General features: G+C 45.9%; 1 protein-coding gene across 1 annotated transcript in view; it reads right to left on the bottom strand.

Annotated features, from left to right (window-relative positions):
- The window catches only part of LOC147634723 (pyruvate kinase, cytosolic isozyme-like), a 54,335-nt gene extending 31,186 nt beyond the window's left edge, over nt 1-23,149 (bottom strand). Inside the window, exon 1 of the mRNA XM_086803879.1 lies at nt 22,818-23,149. Coding sequence (XP_086660005.1) covers nt 22,818-23,126 — 309 coding nt within the window. The 5' untranslated portion in view covers nt 23,127-23,149. The remainder of the gene's footprint in view (nt 1-22,817) is intronic.
- Between the last annotated feature and the right edge of the window lie 995 nt (nt 23,150-24,144).

Raw genomic sequence — 24,144 nt, 5'->3', positions numbered from 1 at the left:
GAACATGCATCCAGGTTATTTTGGTGGTGGCTCGGTGTTCCAATCCATGACTGGGGGTTACCCTCAGGGAGGCATGGGTATGCATGGGCCTTTTGGAGCTGATTTTCAGCCTGGTATGCAGGGGAATATGTATGGTGGTATGCAGTCCGGTATGCAAGGAAATATGTTTGGAGACATGCAACCTGGGATGCAAGGTAATATGTTTGGTGGATGCAGCCAGGTATGCATAATGGAATGTTTGGAAACATGACTGGAATGTATGGTATGCCTGGTGTGGGAATGGGAAATGTTGACCCAATGATGGGTATGAATGTTGGGGGCAGCAATCTTGCGAAACCACTTCCATATGATAATCTAACGCCTATGGGAAAGGCGAAGGATGCCAAGGAAGGGAGAGCTGCAGTGAAGTTTGACACATTCAGTGGGGCCAAGGATAAACTTAAAGCACTTACCTTTTTACAGCAGTTTGATGCTGCTTTTTCTGGTGGGAATTACACAGAGTCCTCTAAGGTGAGGAAAGCTCCCACTTTTCTCAAGGGCAACGCTTTGCAGTGGTGGTCTACTCTTCTTATGCAGGGTATAGCACCCACTACATGGGTCCAATTCAAACAAGTTTTCTGAAACCGGCCTCTGATAGAAAACCAGAGTGCGGTAAGAGCTAACACCCGTCCACTTGTAGTCTAGATGATAAACAAAACACAGATTGGAGCTAGAGTGCCCAAATCTGAAAACACAACGACACCTGTTGGCCCCAAAGCTTGGCGCCCCTTGCGGTATTTCTTTATTCCATTAAAATAATATGTATGGCTGAGTACAACACAAAAACCAGCCAAGAGTTTACACCTGTAGTCCAATCTGACTGCCCACAAATCCTTCTTAGCACAGAGGATCTATGCACACAGATCTGTGTCTTCAAGCAACACACTGTGCCTCCCTCTGATCAGCCAAGTTCACAAAGCAGGCCAGCCATGGGCATACATCTGGCATAACTCATAAGCATGATACATCTTCTCAGCTCAACATACATATGCTGTTCAATCCCTGTCTTAATCTCTTGTCAATCTGCCAAACTCCTCCTCTCACAAGGAGCCAGATAACACATACCTGTAGCAGACATCAAGCAATAGAAAGAGAGATGGATGAACAGAGTCAAGGCTTACCAAGTTCAGCTCGTGAAACAATTCTGGAAGAAGCAACAGCACTAATCTGTGCCTGCAGGCACTTGAACCCACAATCCTGCTTCACACATGTGCTTGCACTTGCCTGTATCTTCCTTCTGATGCTCACTCCTATGCTGTCCTTGTAAAGCACAGATCTGAAAATCAGCACTGTACTTGATTGTACCTGCCTGTACTTGCCTGTACTTGACGGTACGGGCTGTTTCTACAGAGAATTCAGAAGTAGCCGCCTGCTGATTTGCTGCTGGTTGCCTGCGCCGACTGCTACAGTACTGTCCAGCTCTTGTACTTACCCCAAAACTGGCCGTACAGTGTACCTGCAGAAGGTACAGGACTGTACTTGCAGTCGTACAACCTGTTCAGCCTGTGTTCAGCAGCTGCAGCCGCCTGTTGCAGCCTGTATCTGTCCACAGCTCAGCGCCGCCTCTGTCCACAGCAGTACTTGCTGTCGTACGGACCTGTACGGCCTGCTCCAGCACACAGCTCCCAGAAAACAGCCACAAAAAAACAGTCTTCTGCAGGCGCCTTCCTCCTTCTGTGCTTTTCCACGCATGAGCACATGCTTTTGCTCCACGACTCCCAAAAGGGAAGAGAGAGAGAGAGAGAAGAGAGAGAAACTCTCCAAAAGTGGCTCCTCCCCCAAAAATAATAATAATCCCTAGGGCCCAACTTGAATAAGTTCCCTAGGGCCACTAAGGCCTAGGGGCAACTTTTATAAACATTAAAAGTTAATGTTTTAATGTTCCCCCTTCACACCTAGGGTTGTCCACACATCTTTAAACACTGTCCGGGCACCCCCCATGTGAATCATAAAATATTCTGACCCTGCAACCACCATGCCCACACTTGTCCTGCTCCATTTTCACAGGGCCATGACATACCCCCCTCTTGAAAGATGGCAAGCGTCCTCGATTGCATTCTGGTGATGCATCAAAATATCGAAAGTGAAATATACAATATGGCAAGATCAGCGTCCCAATCTCTCTGAGCCATACACATGTATCAATATTCACTGCAAACCAATGGCATAGTAATAGTCCAAGTTGTATACCACTGTGAACCATACATATCCAGAAAAATCTCGATGTGACTAGTACACATATATCATAGAAGTCCCATAAACAGATGTACTGTCAGCCTCAGTACCTTCGGATGAGATAAAATCTGCACCAAGCAACCTCTAGATGTCATCTGAGCCTGTCTGTATTAAGGGAGTGGAGGTGCTACCCCCCTCTTGAGCATCAGGTAATGCTCCAGACCCATGCTCTGCTGAACCTGAATGAGCCACAATAAGAGTCGGCTCTAACTCAAAGGCATCGAGATAAAGCTGCAAAACCTGAGGTGAATCTGTTAAGTCACCTTCCTCCATCCACTTCGCATCCATCGGTGAATAGTTCTTGAACTTCACAAGATAGCGACGGGAAACTTTACCTCGTACCTTCCTTTCTTTATGTGCCAGTATCTGCTCTGGAATCAGAACCTCATCAAGTTCCTCAACTTCCGGCTGAGCCTCATCTGATACATCCTCAGGCACATCCCCACGGAAAGGTCTAAGAAGACTCACGTGAAAAGCATTGTGAATCCTCCAGTGATCTGGTAACTTCAAACGATAGGTTACCTCACCAATCTTTTCCAAAACCTGAAAAGGCCCATAATATCGCATACTCAACTTAGGGAATAAGCGCTCTTTACCCTTCATCTTCTTGAGTCTAGCCTTTTCAAAACGCAAAAGAACCCAATCACCCAATGCAAACTGCAAATCACGTCTGTGACGGTCTGCGGCTTTCTTTTGCTTCTGCTGAGTTTTCTGGAGGGCCAACTTAACTCTCCGATAAGCTTCATCCAAGCTCTCCACATACTGATCAGCCTCAAAAATCTTATCCTTGGTATGCAAAATGGGTGGTACCTTCTTCCCTCCTTCTACAATCTCAAAAGGCGCCTTGCCTGTCGAGCTATGTACAGTGTTGTTATATGCAAACTCCACCAAAGGAAGATACTTTTCCCATTGTTGCTTGTGCTCTGACACATAACACTTGAGAAGATCCAACACTGTAGAGTTAGCCTCTTCTGACTGACCATCTGTCTGTGGATGAAATGACGATGAAAACTTGAGAGATGTACCCATGTTGTCGAACAACCCTCTCCAAAACAAACTCGTCATCCGTGGATCACGGTCACTAATGATAGACGTAGGCAAGCCATGATACTTGAAGATGTTCGCCATGAACAACTTCACCATATGATCCACTTTAATTGTCTTCCTCACGGGAATGAAATGAGCCTGCTTACTGAACCTGCATATGATAGTCCAGATGCCATCATTTCCCGTTTGTGTCCGTGGAAGATCAAATACAAAATCCATGGCAATGCTCTCCCAAGGTCTATCCGGAATAGGTAAAGGCTGTAATAACCCTGGTGTCTTCTGACGGTCAAACTTTACCTTCTGACATACGATGCATTGCCTCACAAAGGCATCAACATCTCTTCTCAAGGTTGGCCAATAAAAGAAAGTCTCCACTGCTTTGACCGTGGCGTCAATACCTCTATGACCTGCATACGGTGGAGCATGACTTTCAATCATAACCTTGAGTCGCAATGGCCTGGTAACACACAGTCTGCCATGCATCAATAAAAACCCATCTCTGAGAGTGTAATGCTCATGCCGCTGTCCCTCAGACATCTGATCATACAACTTTTCAAAATCCTCATCATGGGCATACTGCTCTTTCATTTCATCAAGCTCATGATGATAAGCAAGTGAAACTGCAGAGACCTGTGGCTTGCGTGACAAAGCATCTGCCACTACATTCTTTTTGCCTTCCACATGCACAATCTGGAAGTGAAACATTGACAAAAAGTTTGCCCAACGCATATGCTTCTCTGAAAGCTTAGTCTGCGTGAGGAAATATCGCAAAGTCTGATGATCTGTCTGCACAGTGAAATCAGCCCCAAGCAAGTAGTGTTTCCATGTAGAAAGAGCGTGAATTACAGCCAACATCTCTTTCTCATACACCTGTAAATGCTTCTCAGCATCTTGCAAAACTCTACTCTCATAGGCTATAACATGTCCCTCTTGCATGAGAACTGCACCAATGCTACTTCCACATGCATCACACTGGACAACAAAAGCCTTTCGGAGGTCCGGTAACACCAATACTGGGTCCGAAGTAAGCTTTTCTTTGAGCTTTTTGAATGCTGTAATTTCCCGATCAGCCCATCTAAACGGAGTTGCTTTCTTCGTCAAAGCATGAAGAGGCGAAGCAATTTCAGCAAAGTGCCGTATGTAACGCCTGTAATAGGAACACAATCCTAGAAAGCTGCGTACATCATGCACGGTCCTCAAAGCTGGCCAATTAAGTATTGCTTCCACCTTTGCTGGATCCATACGGACTCCATGACCAGACACAATATGCCCCAAGAAATGTATCTCCTGCAAAAAGAACTCACTCTTCTTGCCATTAACCACCAATCTATGGTTTCTGAGTTCTGCAAACACAATGGCCAAATGCCTTCTATGCTCTTCCTCAGTTCGTGAATGCACAATCATATCATCAAAGAATGTGCCCACAAACTCTCTATGAGGCCTGAAAATCCTGTCCATCATTCTGTTAAATGTGGCAGGCGCATTCGTTAAACCAAAGGGCATAACCAAGAACTCATACAACCCAAACGTGGTGCGGAATGCTGTCTTATGCACATCCTCGGGTCTAATGCGTATCTGATGATACCCGCTTTTCAAGTCAATACGACTAAAAACTGTGGAGCCCTGTAAGCGGTCCAATATGTCATCGATCCTCGGTATGGGGAATCGATTCTTGATGGTATTCTTGTTAAGCGCCCTGTAGTCAATACACATGCGCCAAGAACCATCCTTCTTCTGCACTAAGAGCACAGGTGAGCAAAAGGGGGATGAGCTAGGCTGAATCAACCCCTTGTTCAATAGCTCCTGCACCTGACTCATAATCTCGTCCTGTTGGGCTGCACTAACACGATACGGCGGTCTATTCGGTGGAGTACTACCAGGAATCAGATCTATAGCATGATCTTCTGGCCTCTCAGGAGGTAATTCTCCTGGCAATGACTCGGAAAAACAGTCTTGAAACTCACTTAAGAAATCAGCCCTGTCCTTATCTAACATTGACAAATTAGACTTAGACTCATCATCCTGTGCATCCTTTACATAAATCAAGTACGCGGAAAGATGCTTTTTCATTACTGATGAAATCGCCGAAGCGGATACAATAGGAACAGATTCCCCTTTGAGTTTTACATCCAATACATGCTCTTTCCCTCTATGAGTCAGAGTAATTTTCCTATTGTAAGTATCCACCACCGCATGTACCCTGTGGCACCATGGCATCCCCAACAAAACATCACAGCCATCCAAAGGCATGATGAAGAACTCCTCGCTGTCCACATAACCCTGCAAATGAAGCCGAAGCTTCCCAATAATAGGAGTAACGGGTTCTGCATACCCTGGACAAGCCATATTTGCCTCATGTAACGGCCCCATCTCATCTGCGCGAATCCCCAATCGGCCAGCCAAATCTGGTGAAATGAAGTTGGCTCTAGCACCTGTGTCAAAGAAGATCAAAGCATTCTGATCTCTCACTTTGCCCCATGCCCTGCACAACTCTGTAGCTTCACCACTTAGCTGCTCCCCCACAAGATCAGGAACTAAGCCTGCAGAAGGCTTTGGTTTCTTTGGCTTAGGCTCTCCTTTATTGTCAGGGTCCTTCTTGGACGTTCTTTTGGGACAATTGAATGACATATGTCCCTCTTCAGTATAGTAAAAACACTTTTGAGCATCTCTCAAAGCCTGTCTTTCCTCAGAAGTCCTTTTGGGCATTGGCAACTTCTTATACTTGGTCTCTGAAGACCCTTTAGTATCACGAGAAGCATGCCCAAATTTTTCAGCTTTCTTGCCCAATTTCTTACTGCCTTTAAATCCAGATGAACCACCTGTGAGTAACGCATTAGCTGTCATAGCATTTTCAATCATCTGTGACATGTTCGTTACTCTTGTCTTTATACAGTAATCTCGTACCTCCTTGGGCAGCCCACAACAATATTTCTCAACCTGCTCAGATAATGGCACGGCACGATAAGAAGTCACTGGGAGTAGAGCTTCCCAAAACTTCTTGTTATACTCCTCCAAACTATCACACTTTGAAGCATCCAGCTTGTGCCATGCGGTCATAACATCCACCTCAAATGTAGATGTGAGCCAAACGGAAGAGAAAACCTGTTTGAATTGGACCCATGTAGTGGGTGCTATGCCCTGCAAAAGAAGAGTAGACCACCACTGCAAAGCATTGCCCTTGAGAAAAGTGGCAGCTTTCCTCACCTTCGAGGACTCTGTGTAATTCCCACCAGAAAAAGCAGCATCAAACTGCTGTAAAAAGGTAAGTGCCTTCAATTTATCCTTGGCCCCACTGAAAGTGTCAAACTTCACTGCAGCTCCCCCTTCCTTGTAATCCTTCGCCTTGCCCATAGGCGTTAGGTTATCATATGGAAGTGGTTTCGTGAGATTGCTGCCCCCAACATTCGTACCCATCATTGGGTCAACATTTCCCATTCCAACACCAGGCATACCATACATCCCAGCCATGTTTCCATACATTCCACTATGCATACCTGGCTGCATGCCACCAAACATATTGCCTTGCATCCCAGGTTGCATGCCTGTAAACACATTTCCTTGCATACCGGACTGCATACCACCATACATATTCCCCTGCATGCCAGGCTGAAAATTGGCTCCAAAAGGCCCATACATACCCATGCCTCCCTGAGGATAACCCCCAGTCATGGATTGAAACACTGAGCCACCACCAAAATACCCTGGATGCATGTTCTGCTGAGGAATAGGTGGCTGTCCATAAAAGGAACTCTGTGGGTTAGCACCAAAAGCATGCTGCATGTTCGGAAACTGTGCAGGAGATGGATCCTGTGGAGTGGTACCACTATGACCATGAGAAAGATTCTTCGAACGAACCTTCTTCTTTTTCTGGGGCTCTGTGCGGGGCTCTGTGCGAGACCTCATAAATTCAGCAAATCTCTCACTCTGAGTGAGCTGCATAAAAGTATCCATAACACCAGCCAAGCGATCTTTGAACCGAGCATCATCATCCTCTTTACCATGCACATCTTCTGGCTGTGTTACATCCTCATAAGGCTCAACATCTGCCTGTTCTCCTGCAAAAATATCCTCAGATACATCTCTTTCAGGAGAAGACTCTTGCTCTTCTTCTTCATGATAGAAGTACTCTTCCTCTGTATCAGACATGATTGCTGAATTTTCAGCGATGGCTTTCTCCAAAACAACCACGAGCTCACCCCCTTCAGAAAGTTGATGATTGGTCCCGGCAACGGAACCTTGAAACCGGCCTCTGATAGAAAACCAGAGTGCGGTAAGAGCTAACACCCGTCCACTTGTAGTCTAGATGATAAACAAAACACAGATTGGAGCTAGAGTGCCCAAATCTGAAAACACAACGACACCTGTTGGCCCCAAAGCTTGGCGCCCCTTGCGGTATTTCTTTATTCCATTAAAATAATATGTATGGCTGAGTACAACACAAAAACCAGCCAAGAGTTTACACCTGTAGTCCAATCTGACTGCCCACAAATCCTTCTTAGCACAGAGGATCTATGCACACAGATCTGTGTCTTCAAGCAACACACTGTGCCTCCCTCTGATCAGCCAAGTTCACAAAGCAGGCCAGCCATGGGCATACATCTGGCATAACTCATAAGCATGATACATCTTCTCAGCTCAACATACATATGCTGTTCAATCCCTGTCTTAATCTCTTGTCAATCTGCCAAACTCCTCCTCTCACAAGGAGCCAGATAACACATACCTGTAGCAGACATCAAGCAATAGAAAGAGAGATGGATGAACAGAGTCAAGGCTTACCAAGTTCAGCTCGTGAAACAATTCTGGAAGAAGCAACAGCACTAATCTGTGCCTGCAGGCACTTGAACCCACAATCCTGCTTCACACATGTGCTTGCACTTGCCTGTATCTTCCTTCTGATGCTCACTCCTATGCTGTCCTTGTAAAGCACAGATCTGAAAATCAGCACTGTACTTGATTGTACCTGCCTGTACTTGCCTGTACTTGCCTGTACTTGACGGTACGGGCTGTTTCTACAGAGAATTCAGAAGTAGCCGCCTGCTGATTTGCTGCTGGTTGCCTGCGCCGACTGCTACAGTACTGTCCAGCTCTTGTACTTACCCCAAAACTGGCCGTACAGTGTACCTGCAGAAGGTACAGGACTGTACTTGCAGTCGTACAACCTGTTCAGCCTGTGTTCAGCAGCTGCAGCCGCCTGTTGCAGCCTGTATCTGTCCACAGCTCAGCGCCGCCTCTGTCCACAGCAGTACTTGCTGTCGTACGGACCTGTACGGCCTGCTCCAGCACACAGCTCCCAGAAAACAGCCACAAAAAAACAGTCTTCTGCAGGCGCCTTCCTCCTTCTGTGCTTTTCCACGCATGAGCACATGCTTTTGCTCCACGACTCCCAAAAGGGAAGAGAGAGAGAGAGAGAAGAGAGAGAAACTCTCCAAAAGTGGCTCCTCCCCCAAAAATAATAATAATCCCTAGGGCCCAACTTGAATAAGTTCCCTAGGGCCACTAAGGCCTAGGGGCAACTTTTATAAACATTAAAAGTTAATGTTTTAATGTTCCCCCTTCACACCTAGGGTTGTCCACACATCTTTAAACACTGTCCGGGCACCCCCCATGTGAATCATAAAATATTCTGACCCTGCAACCACCATGCCCACACTTGTCCTGCTCCATTTTCACAGGGCCATGACATTTTCTCTTCCGTATGGCTCACATCTACATTCGAGGTGGATGTTATGACCGCATGGCACAAATTGGATGCTTCAAAGTGTGATAGTTTGGAGGATTATAACAAGAAGTTTTGGGAAGCTTTACTCCCAGTGACTTCTTACCGTGCCGTGCCATTATCTGAGCAGGTAGAGAAGTATTGTTGTGGGCTACCCAAAGAGGTACGAGATTATTGTATAAAGACGAGTAACGAACATGTCACAGATGATTAAAAATGCTATGACAGCTAATGCGTTACTCACTGGTGGTTCATTTGGGTTTAAAGGCAGTAAGAAATTGAGCAAGAAAGCTGAAAAATTTGGGCATGCTTCTCGTGATGCTAAAGGGTCTTCAGAGACGAAGTATAAGAAGTTGCCAATGCCCAAGAGGACTTCTGAGGAAAGACAGGTTTTGAGAGATGCTCGTAAGTGTTTTTACTGTACTGAAGAGGGGCATATGTCATTCAATTGTCCCAAGAGGAAGTCCCAAAAGGACTCTGACAATGAAGGAGAGCCTAAGCCAAAGAAACAAAAACCTTCTGCAGGCTTAGTTCCTGATCTTGTGGGGGAACAGCCAGGTGGTGAAGCTACAGAGTTGTGCACGGCATGGGGCAAAGTGATAGATCAGAATGCTTTGATCTTCTTTGACACAGGTGCTAGAGCCAACTTCATTTCACCAGATTTAGCTGGCCGATTGGGGATTCGTGCAGAGGAGATGGGGCCGTTACATGAGGCTAATATGGCTTGCCCAGGGTATGCAGAACCCGTTACTCCTATTATTGGGAAGCTTCGGCTTCATTTGCAGGGTTATGTGGATAGCGAAGAGTTCTTCATCATGCCTTTGGATGGCTATGATGTTTTGTTGGGGATGCCATGGTGCCACAGAGTACATGCAGTGGTGGATACTTACAATAGGAAAATTACTCTGACTCATAGAGGGAAAGAGCATGTATTGGATGTAAAACTCAAAGGGGAATCTGTTCCTATTGTATCCGCTTCTGCGATTTCATCAGTAATGAAAAAGCATCTTTCCGCGTACTTGATTTATGTAAAGGATGCACAGGATGATGAGTCTAAGTCTAATTTGTCTATGTTAGATAAGGACAGGACTGATTTCTTATGTGGGTTTCAAGACTGTTTTTCCAAGTCATTGCCAGGAGAACTTCCTCCTGAGAGGCTAGAAGATCATGCCATAGATCTAATTCCTGGTAGTACTCCACCAAATAGACCGCCGCACCGTGTTAGTGCAGCCCAACAGGAAGAGATTATGAGTCAGGTGCAGGAGCTTTTGAATAAAGGGTTGATACAGCCTAGCTCATCACCCTTTTGCTCACCTGTGCTCTTAGTGCAGAAGAAGGATGGTTCTTGGCGCATGTGTATTGATTACAGGGCGCTGAACAAGAATACCATTAAGAATCGATTCCCCATACCGAGGATCGATGACATTTTGGACCGCTTACAGGGCTCCACAGTTTTTAGTTGTATTGACTTGAAAAGCGGGTATCATCAGATACGCATTAGACCCGAGGATGTGCATAAGACAGCATTCCGAACCACGTTTGGGTTGTATGAGTTCTTGGTTATACCCTTTGGTTTGACAAATGCGCCTGCCACATTTAACAGAATGATGGACAGGATTTTCAGGCCTCATAGAGAGTTTGTGGGCACATTCTTTGATGATATGATTGTGCATTCACAAACTGAGGAAGAGCATAGAAGGCATTTGGCCATTGTGTTTGTAGAACTCAGAAACCATAGGTTGGTTGTTAATGGCCAAGAAGAGTGAGTTCTTTTTGCAGAAGATACATTTCTTGGGGCATATTGTGTTTGTGCATGGAGTCCGTATGGATCCAGCGAAGGTGGAAGCAATACTTAATTGGCTAGATTTGAGGACCGTGCATGATGTACGCAGTTTTTTAGGATTGTGTTCCTATTACAGGCGTTACATACGGCACTTTGCTGAGATTGCTTTGCCTCTTCATGCTTTGACGAAGAAAGCAACTCCGTTTAGATAGGCTGATTGGGAAATTACAGCATTCAAAAAGCTCAAAGAAAAGCTTACTTCGGACCCAGCATTGGTGTTACCGGACCTCCGAAAGGCTTTTGTTGTCCAGTGTGATGCATGTGGAAGTAGCATTGGTGCAATTCTCATGCAAGAGGGACATGTCATAGCCTATGAGAGTAGAGTATTGCAAGATGCTGAGAAGCATTTACAGGTTTATGAGAAAGAGATGTTGGCTGTAATTCACGCTCTTTCTACATGGAAACACTACTTGCTTGGGGCTGATTTCACTGTACAGACAGATCATCAGACCTTGCATTATTTCCTCACGCAGACTAAGCTTTCAGAGAAGCATATGCGTTGGGCAAACTTTTTGTCAATGTTTCACTTCCAAATTGTGCATGTAGAAGGCAAAAAGAATGTAGTGGCAGATGCTTTGTCACGCAAGCCCCACAGGTCTCTGCAGTTTCACTTGCTTATCATCATGAGCTTGATGAAATGAAAGAGCAGTATGCCCATGATGAGGACTTTGAAAGGTTATATGATCAGATGTCTGAGGGTCAGCGGCATGAGCACTATACTCTCAGAGATGGGTTTTTATTGATGCATGGCAGACTGTGTGTTACCAGGCCATGGCGACTCAAGGTTATGATTGAAAGTCATGCTCCACCGTATGCTGGTCATAGAGGTATTGACGCCACGGTCAAAGCAGTGGAGACTTTCTTTTATTGGCCAACCTTGAGAAGAGATGTTGATGCCTTTGTGAGGCAATGCATCGTATGTCAGAAGGTAAAGTTTGACCGTCAGAAGACACCAGGGTTATTACAGCCTTTACCTATTCCGGATAGACCTTGGGAGAGCATTGCATGGATTTTGTATTTGATCTTCCACGGACACAAACGGGAAATGATGGCATCTGGACTATCATATGCAGGTTCAGTAAGCAGGCTCATTTTATTCCCGTGCGTAAGACGATCAAAGTGGATCATATGGTGAAGTTGTTCATGGCGAACATCTTCAAGTACCATGGCTTGCCTACATCTATCATTAGTGACCGTGATCCACGGATAACGAGTTTGTTTTGGAGAGGGTTGTTTGACAACATGGATACAACTCTCAAGTTTTCATCGTCATTTCATCCGCAGACAGATGGTCAGTCAGAAGAGGCTAACTCTACAGTGTTGGATCTTCTCAAGTGTTATGTGTCAGAGCACAAGCAACAATGGGAAAAGTATCTTCCTTTGGTGGAGTTTGCATATAACAACACTGTACATACCTCGACAGGCAAGGCGCCTTTTGAGATTGTGGAAGGAGGGAAGAAGGTACCACCCATTTTGCATACAAAGGATAAGATCTTTGAGGCTGATCAGTATGTGGAAAGTTTGGATGAAGCTTATCGGAGGGTTAAGTTGGCACTCCAGATAACTCATCCGAAGCAAAAGAAAGCCGCAGACCGTCACAGACGTGATTTACAGTTTGCATTCGGTGATTGGGTTCTTTTGCGCTTTGAAAAGGCTAGACTCAAGAAGATGAAGGGTAAAGAGCGCTTATTCCCTAAGTTGAGCATGCGTTATTATGGGCCTTTTCAGGTTTTGGAAAAGATTGGTGAGGTAACCTATCGTTTGAAGTTACCAGATCATTGGAGGATTCACAATGCTTTTCACCTGAGTCTTCTTAGACCTTTCTGTGGGGATGTGCCTGAGGATGTATCAGATGAGGCTCAGCCGGAAGTTGAGGAACTTGATGAGGTTCTGATTCCAGAGCAGATATTGGCACATAAAGAAAGGAAGGTACGAGGTAAAGTTTCCCGTCGCTATCTTGTGAAGTTCAAGAACTATTCACCGATGGATGCGAAGTGGATGGAGGAGGTGACTTAACAGATTCACCTCAGGTTTTGCAGCTTTATCTCGATGCCTTTGAGTTAGAGCCGACTCTTATTGTGGCTCATTCAGGTTCAGCAGAGCATGGGTCTGGAGCATTACCTGATGCTCAAGAGGGGGGTAGCACCTTCACTCCCTTGATACAGACAGGCTCAGACGACATCTAGAGGTCGCTTGGTGCAGTTTTTATCTCACCCGAAGGTACTGAGGCTGACAGTACATCTGTTTATGGGACTTCTATGATATATGTGTACTAGTCACATGGAATTTTTGTGGATATGTATGGTTCACAGTGGTATACAACTTGGACTATTACTATGCCATTGGTTTGCAGTGAATGTTGATACATGTGCATGGCTTAGAGAGATTGGGACGCTGATCTTGCCATATTGTATATTTCACTTTGGATATTTTGCTCTATCACCAGAATGCAATCGAGGACGCTTGCCATTTTTCAAGAGGGGGGTATGTCATGGCCCTGTGAAAATAGAAGCACAAGTGTGGGCATGGTGGTTGCAGAGTCAGAATATTGAATGATTCACATGGGGGGTGCCCGGACACAGTTAAAGATGTATGGACATCCCTAGGTGTGAAGGGGGAAACTAGAACATTAAACTTTTAATGTTTATTAAAGTTGCCCCTAGGCCTTAGTGGCCCCTAGGGACTTTTAAAGTTTGGGGCCCTAGGATTTTTATGGGGAGGAGGCCACTCCACTTTTGGAGTGTGTGCTTCTCTCTCCTCCCTCTCTCTCTTCTTTTTGGGAAAAGGAGTCGTGGAGCTTTCATGCCTTGTGGGGAAGCGTGGAAAAGCTGTGAAGGAGGAGTCGACTGCTGGAACTGTGTTGCTGCTGTTTTCTCCTCTGCAGATTCAGCCGTACACCCCACGTGTGCAGTCCGTACAGCACTGTACGACTGCAAGTACAGTGGGATACTGTAATCTGCTGCAGATTCTTCACTGGGTGCAGTCGGCGCAGACATTCAGAGAAAGTACAGGGGCTGTGGGCTCTGACAGGGGCTGTACGGCAGGTTCTGACACCTGTACGACTGCTAGCAGGTGGCCGTACAGTCAAGTACAGGTGGTGTCTGCTGTACAACAGCAAGTACAGGTGCAGGCGCCTCCTCTGTTGCAGTCGGCGTAGGCGACCAGTATCAGGACAGCAGGCGGCGTTTGTAAGTACAACTCTTGGCACGTATCCCGAGGTAGTACAGATGGGTACGGGGCTGTTTTTCAGATCTGTACAGTCAAGACAGCATAGAAGTGAACACAAGGAGGAGGGTACAGACAAGTACGTGCATGCGTGTGAGGCAGGATTGTGGAAACAAGTGCCTGCAAGTACAGAGTGGTACCGTTGCTTCCTCCAGTGCTGATTTAGGAGCTGATTTTGGTAAGCTCCTCATCTGTTCATCTATCTCTCTTTCTACTGCTTGATGTCTGTTTTGCAGATATGAGCTATCTGGCCCCTTGTGAGAGGAGGGGTATGGCAGATTGACAAGGGTTGAGACAGAGTTTGGACAGTGCATGTCTGTATGAGCTGAGATGTTGAATCATGTACTTGAGTTATGCCAGATGTATGCTCATGGCTGCCCTGCTTAGTGGTCTTGGCTGATCAGAGGGAGGCACAGTGTGTTATTTTGAGACACAGATCTGTGTGCATAGATCCTCTGTGCTAAGAGGTATTGTGGGCCGTCAGATTGGACATACAAGTGTAATCTCTTGGCTGATTTTCGTTGTACTCAGCCATTCATATTTTTGGAATTGAATAAAGAAATACTGCAAGGGGCGCCAAGCTTTGGGGCCAACAGGTGTCGCTTTGTTTTTAGATTCGGGCGCTCTAGCTCCAATCTGTTTTGTTTTCATATCTAGACTACAAGTGGACGGGTGACTGCTAGTCTACCGCACTCTGGTTTCTATCAGAGGCCGGTTTCAAACTCCCTTTATGCAAATCACTGAGGATGAAAGAAAAAGGAAGTTCCGCTCTGGACTGCAACCAGCATATCGTTCGGGCATTGAATTGCACCCGAAACATACTTTGCAACAGCTCACAGCTTCTGCTCTTGCTACGGAGCAATTGGTGCTCAAGATTAAACAGGATTAAGGAGGTTCAAAGGGGAAGGACAAGGCTGTCCCAAATCTGCAAATGGGTGGACAGCCACCTAAAAAGAACTTCCAGGAGCCCTACAAGGGTGGTAAAGCTGAAAATAACACATCTAAAGATCAGGGCCCAAGGAAGAACAAATTCGGCTTAACCCCGGAGCAAAGAGAGCAATATGCCAAGGATGGAAAATGCTTTTCTTGTGGTAGCAAAGACCACATGTTTCGACAATGCCCAAATCGCAAACCAAAGCACGAGGACAAGCAGACCAAGGCTAATGTACATGCAGTTCCTGATGTGCAAGGAAATACTAGTCATGATGCAAAAGAGCGAATGGTTTGCAAGGCTTGGGGGCAAATCAAGGATCAGCCAGCCTTATTCATGTTTGATGACTGTGCAACTGATAATTTCATCTCTATGCAAATGGCAGCTGTATTGGGTATTGAGGTTGAGAACATGGGACCTCAGATTGAAGCTGAAGCTGCATTTATTGGTAAAGAGGTGCAGGTTACCCCTTTGATAGGGAAGTCGCGCATCCATATCCAGGGCTACCTTGATAATGAACATTTCCTAGTTGCTCCACTAAATGGATGAAATGTATTGTTGGGCAAGCCGTGGCACCATAGGCTTGAGCCCTGCAAAGACTACAAGTCTAATATGATTTCATTTATGCATAAAGGCCGCATGCATTTTATTGATGCTGGCAAAGAAGGGGATATAATCCCACTTGTATCACACATCCAAATTAATAAAGCGATGAAAAAGAGTCTGCGTACTTGGTTTTTGTGCATGATAGCCTTTTCATTAATGCCAAGAAAAGTGAGTTTTTCCTTTCAGAGATTAATTATTTGGGTCATATTGTATCCAAAGATGGCGTAACAATGGATCCTGCAAAGATAGAGACCATTCGGAATTGGCCCGATTTGCAAAACGTACATCAAGTATGTAGTTTTCTGGGATTATGTTCGTATTATAGACGTTTCATAAGGCATTTTGCTATGATAGCCACTCCTTTACATGATCTCACAAAGAAGAAAACTGCTTTCAAATGGACTTCAAAGGAACAGGATGCTTTCTTGCAACTCAAGCATGCTATCATATGTGGTCTAGTATTGATTGTTCCTGACTTGCACAAGTCATTCGTAGTTGAATGTGATGCTTGTGGTAATTGCATAGGAGCTGTCCTAAATCAAGAAGGGCATGCAGTTGCATACAAGAGCCGTCGTTTGCATGATGCTGAGCTTCATATGGATATCTATGAGAAAGAGCTCTTGGCTGTAATTCACGCCTTAAAGATACGGAAACATTATCTTCTTGGGGCTGAATTTGTAGTCAAGACAAATCATCAAAGCTTGAGATACTTTCTATCTCAAACAAAGCTTTCAGAGAAGCAGATGAGAATGGCAAACTTTCTTTCCATGTTTCATTTTCAGATTGTGCATACTCTAGGAAAGAAAAATGTAGTGGCCGATGCACTATCCAGGAGGCCTTATGTAGCTGCAGTCTCAGTGGCCTCACATGGAGACTTATCTGCTATGCGAGATTTGTATCATTTGGATGCTGATTTTTGCCATATATGGACTGATTTGATGGCTGGTCATTCACATGCCTCTTATGTTATCAACGAGGGTTATCTTATGAAGGATAATTGCCTATGTGTGGTGAAGGATTTGCGTCCAAAGGTTATGGACGAATGTCACGCTCCACCATATGCTGGTCATAGAGGTATCATGCCTACTACACATATGATTCAGAGGTATTTCTTTTGGCCGAGCATGCGTAAAGACATTGAGGCTTATGTGCGTGCATGTATTACTTGCCAAAAGGTGAAATTTGACAGGCAAAACCCTCTAGGTTTGCTTCAGCCATTGCCTATTCCCTCGCAACCTTGGGAAAGTATTACGATGGATTTTATTATGGATTTGCCTAGATCCCAGCATGGGAATGATGCTATTTGGACCATTGTGGACAGGTTTAGCAAGCAAGCTCATTTCTTGCCCGTCAAGAAAACCATCAAAGCTGATCATATGGTAAAGCTTTTCCTTGCTAATATTTTCAAACATCATGGCATGCCTAAATCCATTGTTGGGGATAGAGATCCCAGGACTACAAGCCTCTTTTGGAGGGCTTTATTTGATAATATGGGTACTAAACTTGAGTTTTCATCAGCTTATCATCCCCAAACGGATGGCCAAAGTGAAGCTGCAAATTCAGCCGTGTTGGATTTATTGAAATGTTATGTGGCAGATCAAAAGACTGCATGGGAGAAGTATCTTCCACTTGTTGAGTTTGCCTACAACAATACGATCCATGCCTCCATGAGAAAGGCTCCGTTTGAGATTATTTATGGCAGAGTGGTATTGCCACCCATCCTTCGTACAAAGGATGAGATTTTTACAGCTGATGAATATGTTCGTGACTTGGATGTAGCCTTTGGTCAGGTGCGGACAGCCATTGCAAGGTCTCAGGATAAGCATAAAATGGCTGCTGACAAGCATAGAAGGGACATGGAAGTCAAAGAAGGTGATTGGGTTTTGTTGAAATTTGAGAAAGCCAGGCTTCGGAAGAGGCCAGGACGAGAAGGATCATATCCTAAGCTTTCTCCTCGCTATTATGGACCCTTCAAGGTGATTCAAAAGATCAATGAAGTGTCATACAGGCTTTCTTTACCTAGTCACTCGCAGATTCACAATGCTTTTCATGTGAGTCTATTTCAGAAATATGTGGGGCCAGATCCTGATGAGCCTGTCACACTAGATCCGCCAGAGATTGAAGAGCTTGAGGAGATCCTCTAGCCAGAACAGATTGTTTTTCACAAGGAGAGACAGCTACCTGTAGGAAAGCTTTCCAGGAGATACCTTGTGAAGTTTAAGATTTATTTGCCTATTGATGCCGAGTGAGTAAATGAGGACTATTTTGTTGATTACCCATAGTTGTTGCAGGCATATCTTAAGGCTTTTCACTTGAGGACAACTCTTTAGAAGCCCGGGGGGATGTCACCAATTGGCCGACCATTTGGTCCATCTCCAGTTTTTGTGTCTCGTTCACTTGAGGCCAGGCCGGTGTCTCATGTGAAGAGGCCAGTATTTTGCTGACATGGACGGGAGCCAGACTGGTGCCACCCGTGTGTTAGCAGGATGGTGTCATATGGACGGGAGCCAGACTGGTGCCACCCATGTATGACCTGGACTGTGTTCGACCCATGGGATTGTCACGCCATGGAAGAGCCAGTATTCGTGCCGTGTTTTGCCTATGGGACTGTCACACCATAGGGAGGCTCGTGCCTGGAACTGTGTCTTACCTATGGGACTGTCACTCCATAGGAAGACCAGGTTTCTATGTTTTACGTCGTGCCAATTTGTGCCGACAGATATTTGTACTTGTTCCATGAACGGGAGATATGTCCATGTTACTATTTGCACATGCACACACGTTTTGCATGTTTGAAACCGTTTTCGCATGACTTGTATTTTTGTGTTTGCCTGCTTGACGTCACTTACTGAGCGGGGATGCCTGCCAGTGAGTCGTGAAGTCTGCTCTGTCTTCTGACGAGTTTTAGTGCATGTGAACAGGTGGTAAGTATATTGCACATGTTATTTTAATATTTCATATTCTAACCTTTTGTTTTATAAGGTTAAATGTTCACATTCATTTAAAAGTGGGCACCCCCTTTGGGGCCAAGGAGGGGAGCCCCACTTAAGTGTGTGTGGGGGTGGGTGCATGGGCACCTTCCCAACCCACCTTGGAACTGGCCACCCACATGCAAACGTGGGGAGCCAGCCCAAATCTAATGGTTTAACTCCACTTTATTTTTTATAAAAAAAAGCCTTCACCTCCATCGTAGTCTCGCCCGGCGATTGGCTTCCATCATCTTTCGTAAAAGAAAAAAACAATTCGGCGACCACCTCCTGCGCTTGTTTTCCCAGGCGGCTGGCTGCCCTATCGATTGCACTGCAGGCTGCTGCGTTTATGCAGCCAAGTGGTGATTGCTCTTCATAACAGGCTGCGCTGCCTCCTCTTGCAGGCAGCTGTGTGTGTCCACTCCCTTCATAACAGGCTGCACTTCATCCCCAGCAGGCGGCTGTCCTTCACAGCAGACGGCTGCCCTCCACCTCCAGCGGGCGGCTGCCCTTTCCTCTACAGGCGGCCATAACAGGCGGGTTCTGCACGCTTCCTCCTTCTCAGGCTGTGCATACACTCCAGAGAGCTGTGCGCCGCCTCCTTCTCCTCCTCTGCACAGCAGCTGCCATCACCAGAAGGATACAGCCGGCTGCTCCTCCACGCCATCTTCTCTCCACGCTGCAGCCAGGCCTCTCCTCCCTTGCAAGTGGGTGCTCCTCCTTTCACAGCACGTGGCTGTGGTCTTTGCGGTTGTACTTATCTTGGTGGCTGCACTAAGTTCTCTACGAGGCGACTGTGCCATCTCAACAAGGTAGCTGCTTCTTCAGCAAGGTGTTACCTCTCCTAAGACTGCCTCTCTATTTTTTTCTTTGAAAGAGGTTGCACATCTTCTCCACTGGCGACTACAAGAGGACTTCACATCTCCTGGGTGGCTACACCTTCTACCCAAATACCACGGGTATTGGTCCTCTATCTGCCAACCACAAGTAAGTGAATTTTCAGATTTAAATAAAGTACTATGTGTTAAATCTGATAAGGGACTCTCTCCACGGCAACACCCGTTCGATGCCGGGTAGTCCAAGCTCTATTGGAGAACCTCGGTCCAAAGGTGCTGAGATCGGGAGAGCCAGGCGTTAGTACGAGAGCGCTTGTTTGTGCGTGGTCTCAGAACACCAGTGAGGCGCTCTCCGCGGAGTCCAGTGAAAGCACAAGACCGTAGAGACTGGACCACGCTAGTGGTCGTTCTGCTTCGAACATCTACTTCGAACGTCGACTTCGAGTCTATTTGTTTGGTACTGTTTTCATATGTACATGGACATCATCTGGTTCTTGGAACCCATGGAGCATTGTATTTGTTAAATACTCCCAATAAATATATCATATATTGAGGGGGGGGTCGGCCCGTTCCGGCCCCAGTGCTGGTGTCCATCTTTCCATTTCATTTCATTTTAATTTCAAGTTGTATTAAGTTGTCCATTTCAAATTGTATTAAGTTGTCCATTTCAAATTGTGGTTTTAAAGTTGTGCTATTACGCGTGTGGGTGTCCAACGGAGTCTTCCCACTTGACGGGATCGGTTTCACGGCCAGCCCTCAAGGCTGCGTTTTTCTCTACAGAGGCAGATTGTGAAGTGTTTTGGCTACGATTTCTATTTCAGCATCTGTTTGTGGTGAGTTTCTTGCATGTGGTGATGCCAAACAAGTGGCTCTACATCTTCGTCTTCCTCCACGAGTCCAGTCCCTTCCGGTAGGAGGTTCCCAGTGGTTCTAGGACTGTTTTGCTGTTGTCCAGCCTCTCTCTCTCTCAGATTTGAGAGGGGGCTGATTGGTTTTGGAGCCTTGCTTCGTTGGAAAGCACTTAAGAGGAGTCTTAGAGAGCTGAGATTTGTGTTCTTTGTTGCTGTGGTGGATAATGGCTCCCCCTTGTACGAACAAGGATGACAAGTTGATAATGGCTCCCCCTTGTACGAACAAGGATGACAAGTTGAAAGAACCCAACTATTCCCATTGGAAGCTGCAAATGCGGATCTGGTTCATCCACAAGGGTTTGTAGGATATTGTTCATGGCAGTAGAAGCCCAAGCATCCTCAGAACTCTAGGCGGTGGACTCAGGATCAAGAGGATGAATTCCTTCCCGAATTACAAGACTGGGTTCGAAGGTGCATTCAGTGCTTGTGCGGACCATCACAGAGGTGGTCTCACCGGCCATGCAAACCCTCACCAGTGCTCATTAGGTATGGTCTAAATTGGAGGATCTCTTTGCTCAAGATTTGCCGATGAGGGCACTTACCTTGGAAGGGCAACTCTACGGTTTGTTATTTCCTTCAAGTAGTTCTATGCAATCGTTCCTCATGAAGGCCAAGGTTATCCATGACCAATTACTGGCAATGGGTGCTGCTTTGTCCTCTGCTCAGCTGGCTGCACTTATCTCCTCCAATTTAGACCATACCTAATGAACACTGGTGAGAGTTTGCACCGTCGGTGAGACCTCCTCTGTGATGGTCCACACAAGCACTGAATGCGCCTTCCAATCCAAATTCTCCCAATCTTGTAATTCTGCAAGGAATTCATCCTCTTGATCCTGAGTCCACCACATAGAGTTGAGGACACTCTGGCTTCTTCTGATTGCCTGAACAATATCCCACAAACCCTTGTGGATGAACCAGATCTGCATTTGCAGCTTCCGATGGGCATAGTTGGATCCATTTCCCTTGCACATTGTTCAACATCTCTTGCTAGCTATTGCCAATTGCCATTATAAAAGGTGATCTTGTTCACAAGCTCTCTCTACTCTCTCTCTCTTGTTCAGTTTATGCTTCCGCATGTGCATTCTCCAACAACTCTAAGCGTCCATGGTCAGGTATACAAGTCCCATACATGGTCATGGTCACATGTGCATGTCCCGCACATGGAGCAGTGCCACTCTATACTATGAATCCCCCTCTCGACGAATGATGATGTGCTGTTCCGAGCATTGATAGGCTTTCAACCAGATGCAAGGGCACTAAGGCAGCATATAGATGCATGTAGTAGCATGAAGTATTCCTCCTACAAAACAGGCAGGGTTCCTTCAACCTTTGCCTATTCCTGAGGGCCCTTTTCAAGACATCAATATGGACTTCAAAGGCCCCCTTCCCGCCTCAGCTGGATCTAGAAACACACAATTTATGACAATTGTAGACAAATTCAGTAAGATTTGCATGCTCATTCCATGATGCAAGCACACAACCACAGCCAAGGACATAAAGTAGGTGCATGACCTAGAGTGGTAACTCGCCCCTTGTGAGTCCTAGTCCAAGACGAGTTAGCCAAGGATCCACTCTAAGCATCCATGGTCATGTGTACAAGTCCCGTACATGGTCATGCTCGCCAGTCTGTACTGTGAGTCCCCCTCTTGAATGATGATGTGGTGTTCCAAGCATTGATAGGCTTTCAGTCAAATGCAAGGGCACTAAGGTAGTATATCGATGCATGTAGTAGCATGAAGCGCAAGACCATAGCCTATGTCTATGTTGCTCTACACTTGTGCTACCCTGGGCAGCCTATGGGCCATTTTTTGAGCCCATAAACACCCTAGGCATTGTCGGCCACCCCATGGAAGGGCATAGGTCACAGTTGGCCAGCCCACAGGAGGGCTAGGCCTCAGTCGGCCAGCCCATGAAGCCACATGTCAAAAGGCACCTATTTTATGGGGTGTGTTCTAGTCATGGAGCAATAAGCAGCAGGCCCATAGCCTCTCACCAACATATAAGAAGTCATATATAAGCATGGGCTTGGCAAAGGGTTAAGGCATCTCATTATTCACAATTGTTGACGCACTCCAAGGGCCAGGACAGCCAAAAGGAGACTAAAGCCAAGTTGAACTTAAGGTCAAGAATGGGACATCGTCAAGCTGTTGTTTTCCAACTAAGGAAGGTCTCCAAGGTGTCAGTCTTTTATAAAGCAAATACACCAGTCCTTGGTGGGGGGGATATTTGGGACCCTCTCCTGTGTACTTGTCTCTTCTCTCTCCCTCTCTCTCTCTCGCACTCTCATAAAGCATGTGATTGGTACAAACCATGCTACAACCATCCAAATGGACATCCCCGTTAACCATATTCCTAACCTCGGTAAGCTAGTAGTTCTGATGTTCCCAAACGTCTCAAGAAATCAAGGGTGAAAGCGATGTGATTTAGGAGAATTTGACGAGGAAATTAGAGCAAACCTTGGTGTCGAGCATGACAGCGCACATGATCTGAGTGTTGTGTTGGGCGGCCCTGAGGTTATCAAGCGTTTCCTGGTGGTAGTCATGCGATCCATGGGAGAAATTGAACCTGGCAACGTTCATGCCGGCCTTGAGGAGTCGCTCGATGATGGGCACGTCCCTGGACTTGGGGCCAAGCGTGCACACGATCTTCGTCTTCGGGGTGCCTCCGGGGGCTTTGGCCACCCGGTGAAGCAGCGCCTCCATGTCCAACACGCCCGCCATCAATGCTAGCTCGATGCGATCTCTGCCACGAGAAGAACAGTGCATTCCAACAAGGCCGCGGTTGTCAACACCAATTATAAAAGTAACTCTTTACAATGGTATAGTCAATCACATTCAACCAAGTGGCATCAGACGATAGCATGCAACGTGGCAGCAATATTTGCATCACTTAAATAACCATCAATATTGCAACGTGGCAGCAATATTGATGTGAATTTCACTCATTAATGATGTTTATTGCTCTTCTACCCATTGGCTACACTCACTTTTCGAAAGAGAGTACATGGTGTTGTACATCAAGGAAAAGCTCGAGAAAGTGACCACCATGCCCTCAAGCTGAAGGCGGAGGGGGTGGAAAAGCACAACTAAGGATAGATATCATGCACGTCAAGGAAGGGGTCCACCCTAGCACCTACATGGTACATTGGTCATGAAGCCGCTAGTAAATCTCACGTCTGAGACACTAAGATATCATGCACGTCAAGGAAGGGGTCCACTCTAGCACCTACATGGTCCATTGGTCATGAAGCCGCTAGTAAATCTCACGTCTGAGACACTACTTGCTCAATGTGATGGCCTTTAAAATCATGCAAATCACCAAGAAACTAAGAGTTTTTTCTTTCCAAGTATGCAAATAAAATAACCTTACAAAAAGAAGCTTTAAAAAAACAAAACCGAAAATAGCAAATCTAACAAAACCAAACCTCTAAAACCGTATGTTTTTCGAAGTGTGACTTCCTAATCAACATCAAGCAATATCCTAATAGCTTGGAATGGACGAAAAAATGGAGCAAAAGCCCTAGGCTAGTCATCGCGATAGTAGTTGCACACCAAATATGTTCAAGTCAAGTGCTTACCTTAGCCTTTCCTAAACAAGTGTCATTTGGTACTTTGTTGTAGAGCTACAAATGCAACTTCCCTTGTGAGTGCACTAGCTCATTTGTGGTGTGCTCATTCCATTGTCCCACCAAAATGCTTCCATGGCTATGGGGATAAAGGAGAGGCTCTCTTTACTTAGATGGAGGCACAAAGAGAAAATCCTTTGTGGTGATTCTCTCTCGCA

The sequence above is a fragment of the Cibotium barometz genome, chromosome 10 (assembly GCF_041138505.1).
Source record: "Cibotium barometz isolate CiBa-2024 chromosome 10, ASM4113850v1, whole genome shotgun sequence".
In the NCBI taxonomy this organism is placed as follows: Eukaryota; Viridiplantae; Streptophyta; class Polypodiopsida; order Cyatheales; family Cibotiaceae; genus Cibotium; species Cibotium barometz.
The sequence above is the reverse complement of the archived record's forward strand: the minus strand, read 5'-3'. Positions and strand labels throughout refer to the sequence as shown.